Source organism: Lepeophtheirus salmonis, chromosome 7, assembly GCF_016086655.4.
Source record: "Lepeophtheirus salmonis chromosome 7, UVic_Lsal_1.4, whole genome shotgun sequence".
Lineage (NCBI taxonomy): Eukaryota > Metazoa > Arthropoda > Copepoda > Siphonostomatoida > Caligidae > Lepeophtheirus > Lepeophtheirus salmonis.
In genome coordinates, this window is record NC_052137.2 from 36,794,128 (window position 1) to 36,818,463 (window position 24,336).

General features: G+C 31.9%; 1 protein-coding gene across 1 annotated transcript in view; it reads right to left on the minus strand.

The window, feature by feature from the left end:
• LOC121121777 (uncharacterized) overlaps positions 1–14,334 on the minus strand; it is a 31,571-nt gene extending 17,237 nt beyond the window's left edge. The window contains exons 1-2 of the mRNA XM_040716755.2: positions 13,867–14,334; positions 2,455–2,602 (exon numbers count right to left, since the gene is read on the minus strand). Coding sequence (XP_040572689.1) covers positions 2,455–2,602; positions 13,867–13,915 — 197 coding nt within the window. The 5' untranslated portion in view covers positions 13,916–14,334. The remainder of the gene's footprint in view (positions 1–2,454; positions 2,603–13,866) is intronic.
• Between the last annotated feature and the right edge of the window lie 10,002 nt (positions 14,335–24,336).

Sequence of the window (24,336 nt, forward strand, 5' to 3'; positions counted from 1 at the left end):
GAGCAAAAGATTGTGGTTATGTCAGGTTGGAATAAGTCTATTCTGATATATACATACATATATTTCTTTAAATATATCACCCTCCTTACTTTTTATTTCTTTCTTTTAGATTTATGTTCTGTCTAAATCACTTATTTTAATATACTTTATGTATAAATGTTTTTAATAAAAAAAAAGTTATATGTATAAAAATTTAAAAAAATAAAATAAAATCTTACAAATAACTTCATCCTTTTATATCTTTTTTTTTCTCTCTTTCTTTTTAAAGCAACTTGAGGATACTATATATAAAATATGTGGATATTACATGAATCTATGTACGATATCTGCGATTTAAGCCACTATACATATATCAATAACTTATTTATCAATCTACCATGAATATATATATATATACATATATGAGTTATTTGATCGAAATTATAACAAAATGTTGTAGATATTAGGATCGGTCTCATTGGATCCCTTTTTTTTTCTTCAAAGTAACACACCTATTAAAATTTTTGCAGAAATCTCGCATATAATAAATTAACCATATAAGCTTCTTTTATGTAATTAATTCAACACAAACTCATACATATATATATATATTGATAATATACTTTTGATAAAGTTATTTATGAATTGTTTTCCATTTATGCGAAACGAAGGTCCTATATTAAACAAACAAATTGATATGTAATTATAACTGAACTTTCTCACGTAGAAAGTAGTGTAATTTTGTTTCCGTTCGGTCTCAAATAATTTTCTTGAACGGATTTTGACCAATATTTTGGTTTAGACAGCTATCTCAGACTCTAGACTGAAATTTAATTGTATCATAAATAGGGACCGTAAATCTGTCATATCATTACCATAATTGTATTGTGCAACCTTTTGACAAATAAGAAACAAAAAAGGGCCCAAAATCAGTTTTTTAGTTAGACAAAGAAGTCGATCACACCATCTGTTATTTATCGTTTAAATACTTCCCGACTATCAGTGTCGTATTATTTTAAAAAAAAATATTACATATATTTATTTCATTATAAAAAAATCCGACATAACGTAGTATTTTATGGTATAGCTAAGTCATAGTTAATTAAAAACGTAGCTATACGCTTGTATTTGTATAAAATAGGCAAAATTTATTTATATAAATATTCAGATGGTAAATATATTTAGAAGACGAGGGATTAATAATAAATTATTTTCTTGTCCTTTTGTAAATGGAGCATAAATATAAGGGTGGGTCTTACTCAATTGATTCAAATATAATTTAAATATTTTCATAATTTAATCAAACAAATTTTTTGTAAATGACTTATTCTGGATTGTGATATTTATTTTTTCTTATTATGACCAATTTTTCCCCCTATCTTGGTATATGAGTTATATGAACATAATTAATCGAATAAATTTAACTTCATTTGACGTTATTGTACCGGTGTTTAACATTTTTTAACGCACATTATTTCATCAACAATTCATTTTTATAATTGTTCTAGACCAAATTTTAAAGGAGATCTATTTTTTTGTAAGACCGATGTGAAGCAAATTTATCTGTAAGGTCGGTCCAGAGCAAACTTCTTAAAAATACTTAATCAGTTCGGTCACCTAAAAATCATAATAGTCTCAGACCGGTTTATAATTTTTAGACCGGAACCCCAAAAAGTTGTGCAGTAGAAGGAAGCATGAATTAATTTTTGATCTTTCATGGATGGTTAAAAAAAGTAATTCCTTCTTAAAATATAAAATAAAAAAATAAAATTTGAGAGTATTTATAATTTACTTTCCATTCATTGGGGTTTCTGGGGTCTCATTGATGGATCATTTCCCAGGTCAGGATAAACTGTAGAACTTAAATATTTGACTCGTCAGCACAAAAAAAAGCTAAAAGGATTTTTGTCAAAACAGATGATAGGTTAAATTTGTATTTCTTTGAATTAATCGTCAATTTCTATCAGGAAATTATTTAGTTAACTCATTTGGTGTCCCATAAATTCCACATAAAGTACCCAAAATTGATGCCCACAATAAAAGAATGAGATTTATTTATTTGAAAGGGGCCATATTGGGAATCAACTATGGTTCATAAATAAAATGAAAAATTTAAACTGTAGCAACTATTTTTGGTTATCTTAACACATGCCACAAAGTAAAACCATAAGTTAGGATTTTTTCCTTTTCTGGATTTTTGTTCAGGATTGTTTTCATATTGACGCACTATATGCGCACATAAAACATGGATTTTATTTCTAACCATTTCCAAATTTTTTGCTGACAGAGTCAAATAATATGTAACTTTTCATCCACAAATCTGTCATGGGATGATGTATGTGTATATATCATATTTTTATCATAAATTTATGTCTGTAGACACAACGTCAAATAAATTGGATTTACATTTGTAGTATAGTACATATATTTTGTATTTAAGCAGCGTTTTTATACAGGCAATAAACCAAAGAGTACCTGAATATCTCCAGACCATTTTTGTACCATTTAACAGAGTAGAGAGCCTGTCCCTCCAGATCATAGTCACATACAAGGGTGGCATCTTTTCCATTGATAGCGTAGGAAGGGACTCCGACATTGTTGAGGATAACGCCTTCTATTTCATCTGTACATTTCATTATGAAACAATAAAACAAAATAAATACATAAATAAGAAAATAAAAATAAAACAGTTTTTGGTGGACAATAAACTTTTTATATATGAAATTAGACAGGAAAATAAAGAGAGAAAGAGATAGAAGAAAAATACAAGGAGTAAAACTTATTATTATGGATATATTTCTCATCCAATTAAAAAACAACAATTTATATTTATATATATTTTTCCATGCAACAAAGCAAAAATCATTGCAATAACACAAAAAAGAAGGGGACAGACAAAAATTGAGTAATGTACTTTTTATTTCAATATATAAATACAGTCGACCCTGCTTTAAGGACTGCCTGATTTGTGCGTATCACTACGCTAAGTGGTCATATCCAGTTGCCAAGCATAAATTTTAATACATTAAGCGAGTCTCTGAAATACCCGACCAGCAGTCACATAAAATAAATTATGACATTATCCATATCTAACTATTTATACAGAGTGAGGTCTCAAAAATTAGAATCCTCTTCAAGACTGTGTAGCTTCAGTTTCAAAAGTCTTGCAGTTATGTATTTGCACAATTCAAAATGTCCTCTGGTAATATTTCTTGCCATGATTAAAGAGTACTTTTCTACATGTTTACCCACGACGACGCCCCAGCACAAACGTCCAAGAAGGTGCAGTATTTCTGCAAGGAGAAGATGGCTGCCCTCTGGCCTCGCCCAATGTGAACACCCTGGACTTCCCCGTTTGGTGTGTCTAGGGCAGAAAGAAAAGCAAGACTTCTCACCCGAATGTCGATCCCATGAAGGCCGTGATCAAGGAGGAGTGGAAGAACTGCTCCTTGGACATAATCAAGACCAGCTGTAATTCTGTTCGTCTCCGTATTGAAGCCATCATTCAGAATGGAGGGGGACATATTGAATAGACAGTGTAGAAATGGTTGATTTACTAAATTTTAATTAAGAAGTTTGCCATAAAAGTGGCACAAAATAAAAATATGTAGAAGTGAAAACGGCTTTTCAAACTACCTAATTTTTCAGTCCTTACCTTGTAGACTTTAAAATACGACGACCGTATTCATAGAAACTACATATGAACGTCACCAGGTTTACGGCAAAAGTTACCGATTGATCTTGTTCAAACTTAGCAAGAAGATTAAACTTGGTCACAGTAAGAGACCATTCAATTTTGAGGGGTTAATCCAACACAAAATGTAATAAAATACATCATCGAACATAACTTTGGAACCAATTGAGAAACAGAACTTAGTTTGATTTTAGGAGGGAGGTATTGCTCGCTATCGAGTACCAACTTTTGTTTACATTTTTTTTTCATGTTCAATGTCTCGAAAATGAAAATTTAAATTATTTAAAAATTTTCTTTTATGAACAACACAAACTGATTTTTTATTTTTAAAATAAAGCATGTCGAAGATTCGGATTCACTTTGCAATATGAAGAAAAGAAGAAAGTCTTTATAAATTTGTATTTTGGTTCTTTCCATCAGTATTGTCACATTTTCCGATTTTAGACTATATTAGCCAAATTTTGGAGCATTTTGCAATTTTTTTTTACTTTGTAGCACCTGATTTTCTGTAAGAAAAGTAAGAACATCGTGTCAATGGTCTTCAATGCTGTTAGGAGGTGGTCAAAGAGGTTTTGAAGAGACGCTATTCTTCACTAAAAAACATTTTCAATTCTATATGAAGCGATGTAAAAGTCTTATTAATGATCTGAAAGATCATGACTACCTGGCGATTGTCTTCTCCGATGAAGAGTTACTTCAAGAAAAAAAAAATCTATAAAATTTTGACGGATTTTCTCACACAAACGCCTTTGTATGCGTAAATAGTACTACTTATTGATCGTTTGTCCAATTTCCTTCAATGGGTCGATGTTCATTTCGGTGGTAGAGGACGAAGATCGTCCAGAACATGTCATGTCCTCAACGATCTCACAGCCCTCCTTGAACACTTTGTACAACACATATGCACGGGTTTTTGATCAAAATGATTCACCAAAAGCTTTTATTAACATTTTCAACGCATCAGAATGTGAAATTTCTTTGGCAACACAAAATTTAAGGAAAAATCATTGTTCAATATTTTCGTTCATTCTAAAAATCTTGGAGTACTAGTAAGGTAGACTTAATTATCCAGCTGTTGCAAGCAACCTGGTGTAGAGATTGAGCTCAAACTTGGAATCATAATGAAAGACAGTACTGCTTACCTATGAAAAATGTTTTTAAATCCCTTTGCGCGGGCAATTTAAAAAAGCAATTCCTTGTATTTTTTTGACAGAATGTATGCAGACAAATTTTGCTTTATTTATATATGTAACTAAGAAATAATTACCTAAAACAATTAATCAATTCATAACATATTGTTGTTTCATTCCAAAACAACCCTTTTATCAAGTGAGAGACTTAACTGTGAAACATACTGCTGGTATTTACACCACTGGAAATACCCTTAGTCTGATTATATCTTTATTTGTTAGGAAATTATCTTCTAAATATGAACTCCTCTTGTTCAATTTGTTTTGAGTGCAGTGAATAATATATAATTGAAAGGCCATTTTAAGAGTATTTATAGATTTTTGTGAGGTTGTAATGCAAATAAAATCTTATTTTCATAATTACCCCAAGTTTAAAAGTCCTTCCTCGTTCCCGGAACAGCTCTTTCTATAATAAGTCTATCTTCTGAAATTGCTTAAATACATATCCATTGAATTTTGTTCTAATTATATTAAATGACTTATTCTTCATTAGTTTAAAAGACAATAAAAAACAGAGAAATAGCTTTGACTCCTCTTTCACAAATCAGTTCGATGAAAATAATAATAATATCTTGGTAATAAAGAGATAAAAAAGCACTAAGTAGATTAGTAATAACAAAAACTCTTCATCAAAAGAGGCAGTAACGGAACATTATTCAATATAAAGCTCATACATCTATTTTAGATAGATGACTCTATTATGCATATGAATGGTACATGTATGTAGAATAAACTCAACCCATTGATAATTAATTTAACAAGAAACAATAATTAATTTTTTTTTATTAATGTATATATCATTTTCATAAATTGAAACGTATTACTTGGATTAAAAGGAAATGAATGACAGCAAATTTACCTTTTCTAATTATAAATGGTTCATGAAATAGATCAATGGCGGTTTAAAGCATTTTATACGTTTCTACAGTTAACAAAACATTAGTTATAATGAGACACGTTGATAAAAAAGGGGATTGGTTAGAGTTACAAATTATAAGAAGTGACATTATGTAAAAAAAAAAAAACACACACACAGAAATCACCGGGAAACCGGCCATTTTGAAGAATGTTTGGGAGAATAGCAGTTTAGCTGTCATGGCGTTTTAGTAGAATAGCTAGAAAAAAACAACAATAAAAGGAAGTGAATAAACATACATCCAGAGGGGAAGACTTGGACTCATGACTTGCTACTCGAAATGGACTCGAAAAGTATTTTATACGGAACTCCAGAAATGCCTAGAACCTATATGAGTATATATTTTTTAAATGTTCCTTTGATTATATGCAGTCAGATGTTACGTATGAGTAAACATTCTAGTATCACAATTACTCCATCAGAGCGGATTTTGACTTCCATGGCATCCATCCTGCTGTCTTAAGCAACAAACACCTTTCATGGTATCTGATGAGCTTTTACTCAGGCACTTTAACCCAACGTTTGGTTCATCCTACAGCGCCAGTTCTGATTACCAAAAATAGCCCACTAGACATAGGAGAAGTCTGCAAATTCCATATACATAATGTATATGTCCTTTATGAGCGACCGGAATCGAACCTGCGCACATTCAGTTTAAAAGAGTAATAGTGTGTTATCTATGGACCCTGTTTTATGATTATGGACTTGAAATGAGCACAAAAGAAATTTGAGGACTCGAACCAGACTTTTCGTAGAAGGAATTGTTCCTACCTTTACACAAATCCTACTCTTTGTGTAAAACAAATACATATATATGCAGGAATTACTTCGATGGCGATCATCAATCCTTCTCTTAGGACTTACACTTATGTATGACTCTTATTACTTCGATTTTTTCATCTCAATAATGAAATAATAATGATAACAGTATAATAGGAAATAAATAACATTATTCATAAAGCCAAATGCAAAGAAATTCAGATCCGAGTAAATCCTTAGAATTTACAACTCTAACAACTTCCTTTATAGAAGGATTATGAAATATAATATTGACCTAATAAGTCATATTTTTTAAGTATGCAAGGACAAACAACGATGGAGTCAACTCATTTTTACACATAGACAAAATCTAATGCTTAATTCATTCTGGTTCATTATGAGTGTTTTGATTATTATTGAGATGAATGCTAAAGGCTAAGCTGAAAGCAATAAATTAGAATTTCCTCCTTTTATCCATGGAATAAATAGTTCATAATAAGAGAGAATGAATAATGATATGATTATGCGGACTCAGACCCTTGTTATGGGAATAAGATTATTCCCTTCTTCAATATATACATCAACCTAACATCAATAGGTTAATTATTCTTAAGATGGGTCTACAATTTACTCATGTTATTTTGAAAAAAACGAAAAATGATGTTATCAAATACAAACGGAAAAAGTTAGGTAGGAAAGAAGGGATATTTTATTGAAGACTAGAACTATACCCTAACTGTAATAACATAGTATATGAAACAGTTGATATGGATATCAAACATGAGTTTGAAGATTTCCAAATTACAGTTTTCATCTCCTCTCATTAACAAAGGAGCTGAAGGTAGTATCGTGGGGTTACAAAGGCCCTTTCAGAGTCAACGTATACGTCACTGTTTTCTCCTCCATCAACATACCTTAAAACAGTTCCCTCGCATATAAAAAATACTCCTACCTAATAATAAATCCAACTTCCTCACAACCCCTAATTTTGTATTTGTCACCATCTTTTCTTTAACTAAGCATATCTTGTTTAATATTGGGCACATCAGATCATATGGTAATACGTTATAAAGGGGTCAGTGTATACTACACATGTTTTTAAACAGTATTATACTTGGCTGACTAATCGTGAATTATCGTGCGTACAGTATGGAGGTCTCAAAAGAAGAAATTTGCCATATTTTTCATTTTTACACCCTGAAAGTGTAAAACACTTTGAAAACGACCAAGAAAACTTGCAATTTATGCGGGGCCGATACTTTTGGTTTGTGTGGTTTCTAGCAATTTCGTTCTGGCATAGTGGAGGGTTATGATGCACTACGCACTGGCAGGCCTGTCGTTGAAAATATCTATAAAATCAGGGAAAATATCGAGATAGACCGTCATGGAAGCGGTTGTAGAAACGCCCAGGAGAGGAACATCAATCATAAAACCATTTTGAACCATTTGCAGAAGGATGGATACAAAAAGAAACTCGAATAGGAGAGGAATCGTGTATCATCTAGACAACGCCAGGCCACAAACATATCTTTGATGACGCGCCAGAAGCTCTGGGAGCTCAGATGGGAAGTGCTTATGCTTCCACCCTACAGTCTGGACCTGGCACCAAGGGACTAACACATGTTCCTCTCTATAGCCAACGCGCTTGGGGGTACAAATTTGGCATCAATATAGGCCTATGGAAATTGGTTGTCCGATTTTTTTACCAATAGGACAAGGGATTTTACAAGAAGGGCATTATGAAGTAGGATTCTCGTTGCAAACTTGTTATCTAACGGAACAGAGCATACATGATTTAAATCGGATGATTGTAACACATCTTATAATGCATTGAAATAGAGCAAAAAATACGAAATTACTTTTCCCCGACCTAATATTATCTGCAAGGGGGTGCGACAGTATTTAGCTTGAGTGCCCAAAATAAATAAATTAAGAAGGGCTTGAATTTACAAATCATAAATATATTAAATAGCATTATAATTCTGGGAGTAGAATATTTTGACGCAAGATGGCGCCCTTTCGATTGTTTTGCAAATAGACTAACATAAATATAGAACGCTTATGCTCCATTGTGATCAAACCTTATATAACCATGTGATATATTTGAAATGTCACAGATCTGTGACTGTCATGTAGGGCAGGGATAAATTTTGTTATGGTGACGTCATCAGAAGATCCAACACGATTGAGAGGGTGGGAAGGAGGAGGATTATATAAGCATAAACTAATCCTACCAACTGTGCATTGTTGAACAAATATATACAAAGGCACATAAAAACTCAAATCTGAAAGAGTTTGATTTATTTGTCTAAAGTTTCAAATACTCCTTAAGGAGTAATAAATCAAGGACTTAGTTATTTCAAATTTTGGACTCTTATATAAAAATTTCAAAACTAAAAAAAAACAGCTCAAATTGTCATTTCAAGCTATTGAACTCCTCCAAAAAAAATATGGGCCCTCCTTGAATTTGAATTTGGATGTAGATCTGCTTTACATATATAGAGTTAATTAAATCGAAGTAAGTAAAAATACAGAGTGGATTTATATGTATACTTTTGTAAATTGGGCATCCTTATCAAACATGGGAGTACTGACAGAAACTCATTTCACAAAAACATGTTACTTATATACAAACAATGAGTGTAAACAAATACTACTACTAGGCTGTATTTTTATGAATTAGTCACTTTATCAATTGACATACATATATGCATAAGTCTACAGGATGCGCCCTCTATTCAACAGCCAACATGATTTTTAAAGGATTTTCTCCTAAACGAATAATCCGATATTAATAAAAAAACATAACTTCTCCAGTATCCTGGGAATTAACTCGGACTTTATGAGGCTGGAGGATTCGTTGATGTGTCGCCCAACTGCGCTTTACACAAATAAGTCAATGGGGTTGAGGTCCAGTGAGCTTGGAGGCCAGACACTTGGTGCAACAATGTATAAAAATGAATAAATATGATATTCAGTTCAACACTTTCTTGGTACTGTTATATTGAGCAGAGTCCTATTTTCAGAAGAATTGCTTCCCAGTTCAAACCAGGGCTTGACATGATCTTCAAAGAACTTGTTGCACTAATTGGGATTGACCATGAGGCAACTGGGGTCTTTTTTGAGTCTCCAACAACATAAATGTCCCCGGATATTTTGTTTTGACAATTACAGACTAATCCAGCTGCTTCTTGACTCTCAATGAAAAGGACCCGTACAGGTTTCAAAAGGTTGGAATCGCAACATTGCCTCGTCCGTCATGGATCACTATAAGGGCACTTTGCTTTTTTAACAATTGTGGAATAAATACTTTGTTGTTCGATGCCATTTTATTTTTAAACTCACACCTGCCACTTCTGGCTAGATACTTAAACAACCAACAAAGTGCTATCTGAGCATGCACTCAAAGTTATTTATTAAACAACACCCAAACGCTACATATAGTTGCTTCAATTATATGTCAAAATACCTTAAATCGTTGCGATTTTATATTAAATGAACTCTCATTGCAGTTGAGATAATATAGACAAAAAGCAAATTTCATTTAATTTTTTTATTCGGTAAAAAGTAAACATAGGTTGCTTTTTATTTTTAAAAGGTTGTATTTGTTTGTTATCCAAATAGAAATTCCAAGTACCTCTTTCCTTCTTTGTTTTTTTAAAATAGTTTATTTGAGTCTTTTTATATGTGTACACACACATATAGGTAGGTAGACCAATGTACTCTCAAAAATGTATCTTTCTAACCAAAAACAATAGCTGGAAACCAAATAAAATTATAAAAATAATATTTCCTCAAGTGGACAGTTTAAATAATGCTACTTCTTTCTTAAAAAGTAATTATTTTAAAAATTGAATCAGCAAATATATAAGTACATACATACAACATGTCCCAGCGAATCGTAAGTTAAAATTTGGAAAGGCTTCATTGACTTGCAAAGCAATTCACCGATTTCCCCCCGTAATATCAAATAGTGAAGGATCAATAAAAAAATTGAAAAGCAAATTTATTGATCAAACCAAGGACAACAGAGATGGAGTCCAAAATAAATCTTGAAGTAGGAATGAGTTATGACGTGATCTCCCGCATCGTCCCTGCTAGAGAACGACAACAAGAGTCTTGAGAGGAAGTCTGGAAGTGGCGGACAAAACTGGAAAAAAACAGTGGGCTTCCAGGACCTTTTGATTTGCAAAGAGCCTCAAGATCGGCACAGGCATGTAGCTGAAGGTCATATAGACAGTGATCTTGTTGAAGGGCTACTACCTCAGCAAGGATTCACAAGAAAAAAAATCAAAAATGGTGGAAGACAACGACTTTCTGGCCCTTTGTATTGTTGCCTCTTTCCACACTAGACTGAAACTCTTTTGGCTATATTATCGATAGGAAGGTCATTGCCATTTCCTATGTGAACATGGATGGCCTAAAGGCTGCCATGGAGAAGAAGTGGGCTGACATGTCAGAGGAATACGTGAAGAAGGCCTGTTAGACCTTTAGACCTAGAATCGAGAACAGAGTAGTAGCTTAAAATGCGGCTAATTATTAATTGATGGACTGTCATTTGTTTGATGAGGTACATGATGGCAATAAATAAAATCACTTAAATTTGGGCAAAATTTAACAATTATTATTCATTTTGCAAAAATATGACAAAGATTTTGAAATAATAATATAATGAACAGTGAAATTGTGTGATGTTGGGAATTAGACTTGAGACTTGGTAATCGTCTTGGACTCAAAAACTATTTTATACTAAACTTGGGAAATACCTCAATACTATGGACCAACCCCATATATTATAATTACGCGCTTTAAATGAACTCCGGACTAGATACAACATATTCAAGGAGTGTAACTAAATTCGATAAAGATATATTTAAAAGGACTTGGAATTGTGGAGAAAGACTTGAGACTTGACTTGGACTTGCAGTATGAGGACTTTCTTCCCTCTGGAAGTTATTAAAGTAATGGTTTTAAATAGTCAAAAATATTGATTTATATTGCTTTTTAAGTTAAGCTTGCCAGTTATGTTATAGAAAGCAAACACTTTTAATCCCTTAGAGAAACGCATTGACAGAACATGTTATTATAATTAATTGGAGTAATTACAAATCCTCTCATGTAATATAAATGTATTAGATGGTTAAGAGGATACAATTCCAAAAAACAATCCTGTGGACACGAAAAGCTAAATCCTCATTTACCAAATTCCTAATCAAACATGAAATATGTACATCAGGAAATAATCTTCTTACATTAATTGAATATTACAGAACATATATTTATATATCAATGTAACAATTAATGCTATTCGTATGTAATTAAAATTAAAACGGAAAAAGGATATATCAGATACGTAATTACACAATAAATAATTCTAATTAAATCAGGATAAATATTACTCATAATATTTTTTTAAAAAGTGGAGCTTTCACAGTTTTTCACAGAAAATGTGACAGGACTCTCTAAAAATTAAGACATCATGGGCCAAGCACCGCGCTCATCCTTATCTATTATGCTTAGTGAGAAATTGATGGTGGCAAGAAACTAAGTGATACATATGATAAAAGAGGGCGATTTTATAGAGAAAACTTGCTTAAAAGGACTTGAGATTGAATAATTCAGGGTTGATAATAAACTATATAATAAAATGAATAAAAATGTCTGGATATATTAACTATTATATGCTGACATTTTATTTAAAAAAAAATATTATTTATATATAAATATCATACTTTAAAAAGATATATTTTATTTCTTTGCCAATATAACTGGACCAAGAAAAATTAGGGTATGTAAAACAAGGAACTAATTTATGAATTAAAACGAAGCCTTTCAATGTTTATAATAGCAAGAAATACGATAGGGTTAAAGCCTTAACTGTTCCACAGTTTATCAACGACAGACAAAGTGAATTTCAGAAAAATATATATATCAGTACAATGCATGATACATGTATTCAGTGTAAGATGGAGAGATTTCATTGTGTGATAAACAGGAGCGACAAATATGAGATGGTAATACAAAGTACATACATCGAAATAAATAAAAAACATAGGTAAAAACAGAAAAAGAGATTGTCAGATAACCAGAGTGAGAATCGCAATCAGGGTTGTTATTTTTTCGCAAAAGTATGCGTCATTACTATTTATATAACAGATTCAAAGTGTGTTCAAATAATTATGGAATCAAATGGTCTACAACCCTGCGCGAAAAGAAACCTATTTAACTCTCCACGACAAAAAGAGGGACAAATGGCCCATCTGTCCCCTTTATTCCGAATGCCTTTGTACATACTTATATATATATATATATTTCAACAGATATTGACAATATTCTCTCATTCTCTATCTCCAAGTACTTAGCTTAATTGCCTGTGCAGTATTTCGATAAATATATTCCATACTTGGCTGCGCAGAAGTATTGAAAAGATAATTATTAGTTTGGAAAAGTTTCCCCTTCGTTTTTTTTTTTAGTTCTTATCAAAAATTGATGCATACATTTAATTTAAGGAGTGGGACTTCGCACTAGACTAAACTCTACATAACTATCTCTTTCCCACCATATAATAGGGTGTGTACTGGGTCGTGCAAAAGTTTTGAGACTAGTTTGAAAACTTACTAACTCAGTATTTACTACAACAATTTGATTATTTTCCACCTTCTACAGAGAGCCCGGAGTCCTTTTTATTCAGGCTAAATTCAAAATATTAGTTTAGGTATTATCATGTAGCGAGAATAACGAAAGCGAATGATTGCAGCCTTGCTTGAATGCCCCTAAAAGGAGTATTTTGTCACAATATGACTCAAAGACAACCGTGTCAAGGAGCGTCTGGATAAGAGTGAGTTTCTCAGGATTGATCGTAGAAGAAAATTGAATTCTGGAGCGACAGTCAAAGCCGGACTTTTCCATGACGGAGATGGCTATTGACGTATATGTCTTAAGGTGTCAAGGTGCATCAAAGAGGCGGTTAATGTCTCTCACCGAGTCCAAAAGGTATCACTCCTGACAGCAGGGATGAGGAAAAAGGTCCTCCTCTATCAAATTCTTGGCCTCACCAGTCACCAGATCTAAGGCCCCTTGGTTCAAAAATCTGGTGGCAAGTAGAGTTATCTAGCCTGCAGAATGCAACACACGAATATTGAGGCCTTAAAAGACTTTGACCAGTGGGATACCATGGCAGAGGCCTACATCAAAAGCATCTACAGCAAATTATACATCATTTGTTCATTTTAGTTTCAAAACTTCCTATCGACCCAGTAGAATTCAATTTGACAAACAAACATGGGAGTAATCATGCTAATAGATTATAATAATTATAATGTACTTACCATTTTGATGAAGAAGGTAGAAAAAAAATAGTATTTTTCCAAATCCCATATTTGATTTCCGTTTACATGAAGAGCAATGTCATTGTTTATTGTGTCGTTTTAAAACATAATCCAAGTAGAGATTATGTTAATATTTATTTGTTTATTTATGATCTTAAATGTTTTTTTTTTGTTAAACAAGAAGGAGGGCACTTGATGGATTTCACATTTTCCTTTTAAGAGTCTCGTGCCATGATATTATATTATGTAAATATGCACAAAGATACAAATAAAAATGTTCCTCTGTCCTCAATTGATTCAAAAAAACAATATTCTATATTGTTATGTATAGAAAAAATCCAGTTTTGACAAAAAGGATATTGAAGCCATACAATTAAGTTCCTTTTTAAATAAGTACGTTGATTCCTTCCCTTCTTCTCTTGCTCTCTCTCTTCGAGCTCCTGTTTAAAAAGTAACTGAGGAAGCGGCGTTTTCCATTGTGAAAAAATAAAAGGATGATGATGAAAAATAGAAGTAGAAAAAGGGGAAAAACCATCGCGATATGATAAGGGGGAGAAAGCGCACTCGCGATGAACAAGGGGAAAAAACGGCGGTTTTCGCAAAAATACTCACTTAATACATTCATAGAAGATGATGGTTCATTTTCCCCTTGTTTTTCTCTTTTTATGAATTTCCTTTTTTTTACGAGGCAGCAGCGCTTTTTTTTACTTATTTTGCAATCGTAACTTTACAATATATACAGAGTAGGGGAACAAAACGTGGACTGCTAATTAATGTTTATTTTTTCATTACTATGAAAAGGTTTATCGATTATTTTTTTATATTCTGTTTCCACCATTTTTTTAATTTTACATAAACAAACTATACTAATCATTTAGTCATTGCATCATCATGAGCGAGCAACAAGGAAAAAGGCAGCACATCTCATATTTCCTAAATGCTGCAGTTAATGTGATGAAGATTTTGGACATTGTTAAGTGTTCAAGGAGCCTGATTTTTAACTTAGCCAAGATTTAAAAAAATAGAGAACACCTCTGCAGGATGTCAGGAAGTAGAGGGCATCATTTAAAGAGGGATACAAAGTTCTTGTTAAGTTTGGAGAAGAAAATAATAGAAGATTCTACTATGTTGATGAATTACCTCGCCATTGACTTCTCTGTGGCTCCTAGGGCCATCAGAAGGGATATATAGCACAACTTGGGATTAGTTTATTTTAGAAGGATCCCACACCATCTTCTGACAGAAGGTATGAAAGCCAGGAGGCGGGAAAAGTGCAATAAAATCCTCACATGGAAATGGGTCAATTTTGAAAAATTTATCGGACAAGAACATTTTCACAGTTGATCAATTCCACAACTCTGCCGGAAACCCCTTTGCTTGCGGATATAAAAAAAGAGGTCCAAGTGGTTTACCACACCAAATATCCAGCCTAAACAATGGTCCCCATTGTTGTGTCGTCTGATGGAAAGAAGATGTCTCCGTTGTTATTCAAGGCTGGAGAGAAAAAAACCTACTATAAGGTGTTTAGGTACACCATCTTGCCATGGTTGAAGGCCAAATACCCGAGGGAACTATGAGTGGACTAAGGATGGCAAACCCTGTCACACGTCCGTCAAGTGCCAAAAGTTCTACTTAGATGACATGGCTCGATTTTTTTCAGAAGAGATATGACCCTTTTCTCAACAGATTTGAACCCACTTGACTTTTCTATTCGGGGCACTTTGGAGAGGGAAACAAACAAGACCTCACACCCAAATGTGGACTCACTGAAGTCCTCCATAGTTTCTTCATGTGACAACTTCTCAGAAGAGTTTGTCATCCACTCCTGTATGAGCTTTGAGGCGACGTGCAAAGGCTGTGATTGATAATGAAGGTGTCCATATTGAGTAAAAAAAGTTTTGCAAAAATCTTGTCTACATATTTAATTAACATTATTTTATTCCCTATTATTGAAAATGTAAAATTATTGATGTATTTCTAAATCTATCTCCCGAGTCCACGTTTTGCTTCCCTACGCTGTAGTATAAAAAACAATATCGATATATTTGGTGCATTTTCTGACATAGAAAGCGCTTTTTACAAAGTAAAATTCGCGTTTACAGTTGTAAAAAATATGACCTCCCGGTAAAAAAAAAAAAGTTTCGACAATTAACGTGGCAATTCTGACAATTTGAAGAAGAGCAGCTTAGCTGTCATGACGTTTCATTAGTTACAAGAGAAAGGAAATAGAGTAATTCCATATCTAGTAATAATTTATACAGAAATTACTTCTATGTCCATCCTCAATACGGGTCTGAGTCAAACGAGGACGGACACTTATAACCAGTGATAGGGGTTCTGTGTATTTTGTGCATGTTAAAAAAAAGAAGGAAACACATCAACATGGTAACCCGGATAATTTGAAGAATATTTTGGAAAAGAGCAGCTCAGCTATCATAACGTTCGATTATATCAGCTACAAACAGCTGTGAGGAAAATAAACAAGGAAGTAGGCAAGAAATACTCTGTTCTCGATCCTCAATTCTACTCTTAGTCCATCAAGGAGTTACAATAATAACTTAGCAACATATCCATCCTCAAGGTAACCCTCTGTCTTTTATGAATCTTGTTTGTATATATCAGTGATAAATTGTATGTAGTAAACAATTAAGTTCACTAATGAGGAATAAAATAGTAAAGATAACTGCTTAAGAAAAAAAAATTCCCTCTTCATTTACTAACTTAAAAAAACCGGGAACGCAAAAAAATAAAAATAAAATCCGATTATAACTCCCTCAACAAATTATCATTGCAACTCTCCGTCGTTCATGAGCACAAGCACTACTAGTTACTTTATACTCAGATGTTCTCTCCTCAAGAATGAAATAATCATGATTTCAGCTATGGAAAATAAAAAACTATTTAGGTTGTAACTAAAAAAGTATTGCACTTGTCAAAGGAAAATATTGAACAGCATTAAAACATCATCTCCCTCTGAATAACACATTTAGAATCACATGTCTAAATGTAAAACTAACTAATTCCCTAAAAAATTTTAGACTGTGCTTTGATGCTGCTTACTACATCACAGAATTAAGTTATTTCCCTGTTTCTTTTTACAAATGTTTAAATCAATCTGTGCACCATGCCACAATAGTACCCTGCAAAATTTATGTAATTGTTAATATCTATATATGTAAATAACATCAAAAAAGTTGCTTAATAGCGTGTCTCACGGCTTAAGTTACTTCATTAATGCATCCCGGGATAAAAAAAAAAGCATGACAATGAAATACTAGAGAATCCCTATCTAAGCTCATAATACTTATTGTCTGTGAATTGGCAAGGTTAATAGTAATACAAGGTTAGACCATCATGTAATCGGGCCTGCTAGGATTTTCAATGTGATGTATCATACCCACTGCTGGGCAAGACACACAGATTTTTTCTACTCCTGACTCCGGCTCCTCCAAAAAGCCAACAACTCCGCAGCCCTGTTTCTAACTTGATATTCACGTAGAGCAGTGTTAGTCCGCATTTATTCGGTTTAGTCCAGTTTTAGGACCGATTTTTTGTACTCTCATTATTAAAACTCATTAAAAAAAAGATGAGGAACGATACTGAACCTGACGGGACTGTAGTCTTCAGTCAAACATAAGGACCAATACAGCACTATACTAACGGAGACACAATAGCATAGAAGGAAGTTGACCCTCTCACACATTGTTAAGATACATTCATATATTGAGTGATGAAGACGTTAAGTAAGAAGGGGATAATATTAAATTTCCAGCTAGCTTATAGATTAGTCATCATGGTGGAAGAAGTGATTTTTTGGATAGAACTTGCTCCTTCCGGAGTCTATTTTTTTCCTTTTATATTAGTACATAGAATGTATATTATGTACACTATATTTATTGGGGGATTTGTTTAAAGGAGGGGGATTTTTATATAATATTATGTTAGGTTTTTATTCTCATGTGTGGTGAGGGTGTAAAGAAAATCAAACTTGATAGTATTTTGGCATCCCTCTAAAAGAGAAAGAAAATCCAAGTAACATGAATTATTTATAGCCGAAATAATAATAAAATAAAAGTTGAGATTTTTTTATTTTTTAGTATTATACGATAAGTAAATGTTGTGAGTCGTAAATTTCCATGTTTCTTCTCTCATAACTTCTTTATTGATTTGGATGTCAAAGATATCATACATAAAGGCATGGTTTAAGTACATAAAGAAGATATAGAACTCTATAACAAATTTGTGTCCAGGGATGTCTTGAGGATATTATGATGTAACATCGATTTGGAGGATCTGCAATGAATGGAGGGAGTTTAATTACATATGTATTTAATCTACAGAGTAGGGGATCCAAACTTGAAAATCCTTACTAAATTAGGAAAAACTTTATTGTTATGGAATCAAGAGAAGACAACTCAAAACTCATTCGTCTTCTATTTAAATACATTATCTCTTTATAATTTTTTTATTCAATAACCACCCGAACCACTGACTAACAGATTAGTATCTTTTGACGATGAAGGCCTTGTCCTCTACGTACTACGCTGTTATGATGATGGCAGCTCGTAGCGAATCCAAATTTGAATGAGAGATGCAGCAGGTATTCTTCTCCTAGACGCCCCAAACTGCAAAGTCTAGGGGGTTAATGTCAGGACCAGAGGAGAGCCACATAGAGGCATGTCAGAAATAAGGCATATTTTTGCTGTAGAAGTTTTGGCTCTTCGTGGATGTATAGAAGTGTATTGGACTTTTTTAAGTTGTAGACAGTCCAGATGGAGATACCAAGGGTCTCATCAGCCTCCTCAGCAATTAAACTGGCGCAGAGAAGATCGCACACGGGTTCCCTATTTGGTTGTCCCCCTCCTTTTTTACACTTAGATGGATGGGATACAAACAAAACTTTTTTATTTTTGTTTCAGGTGTTGTTTGATTGAGTAATTAAAAATAACTGGAATAAAATCCTAATTAAATACTACTGCAAGTTTGGGGTAATCCGCTTTATATGCCCATTAAGGTGTATTAAACGCCCATATATTCTTATTTTCTACCTTTTCTTTCAAATGTGACTCTTCTTCAAGGTTGTGCCCTTATCAGTCAAGCTGTTCAAGAGGTTCAGTCAAAGTCAAACGGACACCGGAGCCGAATCTATAAAATATATTTTGATTTAGTTGGCTTTAAATCTTTTTACCACAACAATTTTTAGTACTAAAAAAAGTACTTAAATGTAAATTCAGTATATGCACTTTTTCATCTCTTTCACAGATCATTGTTATCACATCTTTTGACTAAGATTCATCTGATGTAATTTAATACAAATCAACGTTTTGGACAGGGTTATGCATATTTCTTTAGAATAAACCAGTAACATAAACTATTAATTAAAACCATAGTTCATAGTATTTGAATCATAAGTATCCTCTAAAAAAATATAAAAGTTATTTTATAACAAAAATACATCACCCTAATCATTTACGGAGCTACAGAGGGTATTTATAAACCTATATTTTTTTATCGAGGTTACGTGAAAGTTTTTATTTACTTTTTATTTTAACCATCTTGTCTCCTCTTTCCTTTTTAGTCTCTTTATGCAGGATCACCTCCAATTTTACTGATTTTTTACATACCTACATTTATAAATCACCAAGTATCACATTAGAGAGAACAGTTAAGAAAATTGATTTAGAAAAATTTGAATGAGTCGTTGGATGCACCCTAATGTACATCTGAGTCAGTATTTTCCTTAAATATCAAAGAGTTTAGACTAATAACAATATAATTACATGTATCCTATTATTTCTCTAGTAATTAATGTTGCATGACAAAACGTTATGTTTCTCCCTGGAAGGACGCACTCTATTTTGTCTAAATTATCTCTGTCTGTATATAATGTCTATATTAAAGGTTTTGAGAATGTTCTTGAGAGTGGTAAGTTTTTCAACTTTTAACGAATTTTGATTACATTTTTTTGAAAAGATGGCATCTGGTAAGGAAATAACTTATGCAAATTTTAATTGTTGTACAATCTCATCTTTAGGTCGCAATTCTCGATAAAAGTTTGAAAAATCTCTATTAAAAATTTTCGATACCAAAATAATAAACAACGCTTTATTTTAAATTAAATTTGTTAAATAATTTAGCTTTTTTCAAACCTTTAAAGATGAAACCGATTAACAATGAAAGTTTTCAGTAGTTATTTTCTCACCACAAGCCAACTTTTCATCATCATTGGCAGTAATCGAAATGCAGTAAAAGTTGACAAGAATACACCCCCTAATGATCATACATATTTTATATATTGAAGGAGTTAATTTGGTGGTAGTCTTCCAACAGTTGGATTCAACAAAAATAATGCTAATACATTATAATTGATCCCGTGATAATAAATCAAAATTTACAAGAAATAATTAAAATTTTATTGAATGGATGTAATAAAAAATAATTACATGATCACATACTTATTACTGATGTATATATACATTTATGGGTAGACTACGACTATGACCTCGTTTAGATCCAAGAACTAGAAATTTTATTTTTATTTATAGATCCCTTGAGTAATAATCCATACTTGATGAGGTAGTCCTCGACTTTATTTTTTGTAAGGCTTTAGAAATATAGTTTAACCTAAGGTTAAATCAATATTTGTATCCAATCATGGAAAATCTTTACTATTAAATGAATATATAATATAATTTATGTAGAATACAATAGAAATATATTTCCTCTTGAAGTAATTATCACACAATGATTAGGTAGGCTGTCTGCAAGGGGTGGAAGAGGGATGTAGCCCTCCCAAAATAAGGACTTTTTTGTTTTTACAAGAAGATTTAATATTCAATTTTTTTTTTTTCAAAAATTTTAAACTATGAAATTAAATTTTACAAATTGTTGCCCAAAAAATATATATAATTTTTTGTTGAATAACTGTGGATTTTTGAATTTTTTGGAAAAAAAAATCAAAAATCTTTCGAAAAAAGGTAATAATAGATATTTTATTTCAAAAAATTAAATATATGAAATTTAAATTTTGAACTTTTCTCCATAAAAATTCAATTTTTCAATTTTTTTGACTTTTTTTTAAAGAAAATCTAAAAATCAAACCCCTCCCCCACCCCCAAAAAAAAAAAATATATATATGTATATATAATTCTGAGGACACACCTGATTAGATATAAAACAGTCCGTCTTCAGCAGTGAACGCAGCTATTGCAAATGGTCAAATCACTTTTATAATATACTCTTGGCGTTTCCCAAAAAAAAAATGTTTTATACAAAATTCTTGCCATACAACATTAGCTTTATTCTTAACTTTGACGTGTGTACTTTAAAAAGTTAGGGTATCTAGCCTTTATAAGTTAAAATCCTTTATCCGTTTCTTTATAAATTTAACTTTTTTAATCAACTTTGTCGTGCAGGGATTCATACAAAATCAAAGCAAGATATAAAAGCTAACCTGTGTCGAACATCATTGAACAATATATTTTTTTTCTTGAACCCACATTTTACAGATATATCAAGACTATAACATAAAGTTGAGCATAAACTAAATTAACAGAAACCATGGCACTCGGTAAAGAAAAAAAGTAGTTTATGTTGTATCGAACGTCAATTGTTCATACAAAAGCAAGAGGCCTTCATCATAAAATAAAAGTTGTGCAGTCGTTAGTCCCATACAGTTAAGAGTATTGATTTTTTCACACCAACCTTTAGGATATTTCTATGTTGCCATTTTTGTGTCAAAAACTTTTTAAAAGAAACTTCAAGAGTATAGCATAATGTGTAACAAAAAATTAAGTTACATACGTCACCTTTGGGGAGTAGGTCTCGAGTGAACAAAAAGCTTCTCATGTTAGTAGTGTTCTTAACAAGGATCGATGAAACTTATATCAAATAAATTCTAGTTGTACAAAGAGAATATTGCAACAGTTGCAAAGTCTAAGTTATATCTAACGTCTACATAATTTCGGCTATTATTTCCTTTTCTTCTGTTTGAGAGATTCAATGAAGATCCCTACAGGACTTAATATTAATATGTAAGTCTCTATTTAACATTGAGTGTGTACAACTGGAAGGATTTAGATTAATATCCAATCATGTTATTTAGTTACTATGTTGGTTTTTTGAACCCTCCATGAGCCCTACACTTTGTAATGTTTCACAGATCTTAATTAAATCTTTGACAAAGCGTCATTTCTTGTAGTATTATTTAGTCTCTTGTCTCATTTCCCCTTGGTGGTGATTGTGCTAACAGACAAATAATCAATGTTTATTAAATTGACAACTTACTCAATTGAGACTTACAGAAGATGAAATACGTTTACAGGACCGTCTGTAGAAATATATTTTCATTGGGCTTGGTTATTGGATTTTTTTTGAAAAAGTAAATTTTCAAATATGTTTTAAAATATTAAATTTTTTCGAAAAAAAATCAAAAATCCATAGCTATTCATATAAAATTTCAAAAATTTATTGGTATTAACAAAAATAATTAAATTTTTTAGAAAAAGTTCAAATGTTCAAGTTTTAATATCCAATGCTTCAATAGAATACTCATTAGTGGTCATTTGAATTGCGGCAAAAGTGTTCATTTGAATTGCAGCAATCCAAGACGAATTAACTGGCTAATGCAATCTCCCTTCATGTTACTACCTAAAAAATTATTCAACAGATTGAACTTTCACAAGTCTTCATCCAAGACAAATTAAATGGTTAATACAATCTTCCCTTCACTTCTTATTTTTAATATTAGATAGAGCTACAAGAAAAAAAAACTTTTACTAGGCTGCAAAAATGGAGGAGGAAGATATATGTGTTTATATTTGAATATATAAGACTAGTACGAGCCTGCCCGTTCCACGGACACATGCTGCGGAGACGCATTTGGACACAAAATGGTAGTGGTCAAATAATTTTAAAAATAAAAAAAAAAAAAAAATGTTATTCATAACTTATGTTTGTCTATTTGAATCGAACGTTAAAGTACCTAATTTATTCCGGAACTATAATTTTAAAAAACCCAAGAATGATTTTTTTTCGGGTAGGCTCCTGGGCTTGATAAAATAAAGGTTATGTTCGTCAGAATGACTCCTAAACAGGTATTATGTTCGGCAACACTCCTAGAGTTACGCATACTTTGAAGACAACCCCACAAATTGCAAAGATAACAAATAATCAGTAGCAGTAAACAATCAACAGATAGTTACGTAACAATCATCTCAGTTATGTAGCTAAACCAAATTTATGATTGATCATTTTTTGTGGGTGTTTTATTTTTTTACTCATAAAAAAAAGTTTATTATAATAACTTTTGTAAATTAAACCCTGATCAACCTCATGTCAATAAACAAACCTACTCCTAATTTGCATAAAGTAAATATGGCTTAATACATGCACCAACTACATAAAAACTTTAAAATTACTTTACCAGCAAATAAATTAGTATCTTGCGTAATATCTAATGCTTATGGAGCCTAAGTACTTCAAAATATTACCAAAGTAATATGTCAAATTAGTTATACAATTTCACTATTTAGCTTTATTGAACCGATTAAATTCTTATCTCATAAGTTGTCATTTGAATTGCAGCAATCCAAGACGAATTAAATGGCTAATGCAAGGTGACTATATATGTATATAGGTGAGGCAGGAAGAAAATTCTATGCTTGTGTTTTTTTCATTATCAAGGAAAGAGGATAAATTTAATGACGTCACTGTTGAGGCAAAAAGTACTCTGTCTTATATAATTGTAAAGTAATAATTTTTTAAATCCAGACTTAATTCGTTGTATGGCAACAGTTAGGACCATGACAAATATTTTTAAAAGGAAAAATATTGAACTTATATTGATATTAATATCTATAAAAATAAATCCTTTCCAATTCTTACTTCGATTGTTATGAAACTTGACAATATCCTTGCTTAATACTTTATAAAATAATAAAATCAATTTTAGAACTAATTATTTAAAAAAAAAACATTAATTTGCATATTAATAATAATAATCTTTCTGTATGTTAGATATATTAATATGATTTATGTATATGATCTAATTTGCCATTTTATTACATAATATAAGAGTGGTGAATAAAATAATAGCAATAAGTAAAAAACATAGCATACATATTTTTTTACATACATACATGAATAATAAATATTAATTTGCTACTTGACCAATCTGTCTAAGTTTTCTCAGATTAGCACTAACTTTCTTTAGTTTGAGCTTTTTATTAAGTTTATTTACTCTAATTCTTGTTCTTGTTTTCACAAAGGTGATGACTTCTGTAGGCCAGTTAGGATATAATTCAATTAGATGATTATGCAGTCTTTCAAATACGTTTGGCTTTTTGTCAATTGCGTCTTCATCGTTACAATGAAAAGCATTAAAATGTTTTTCCAGTGAATGCCAAAATTTTAAAAACTCATTCGAGGGTATAATAAGGCCTCCCTTAGAGACCAATTCAATCCCAGGGT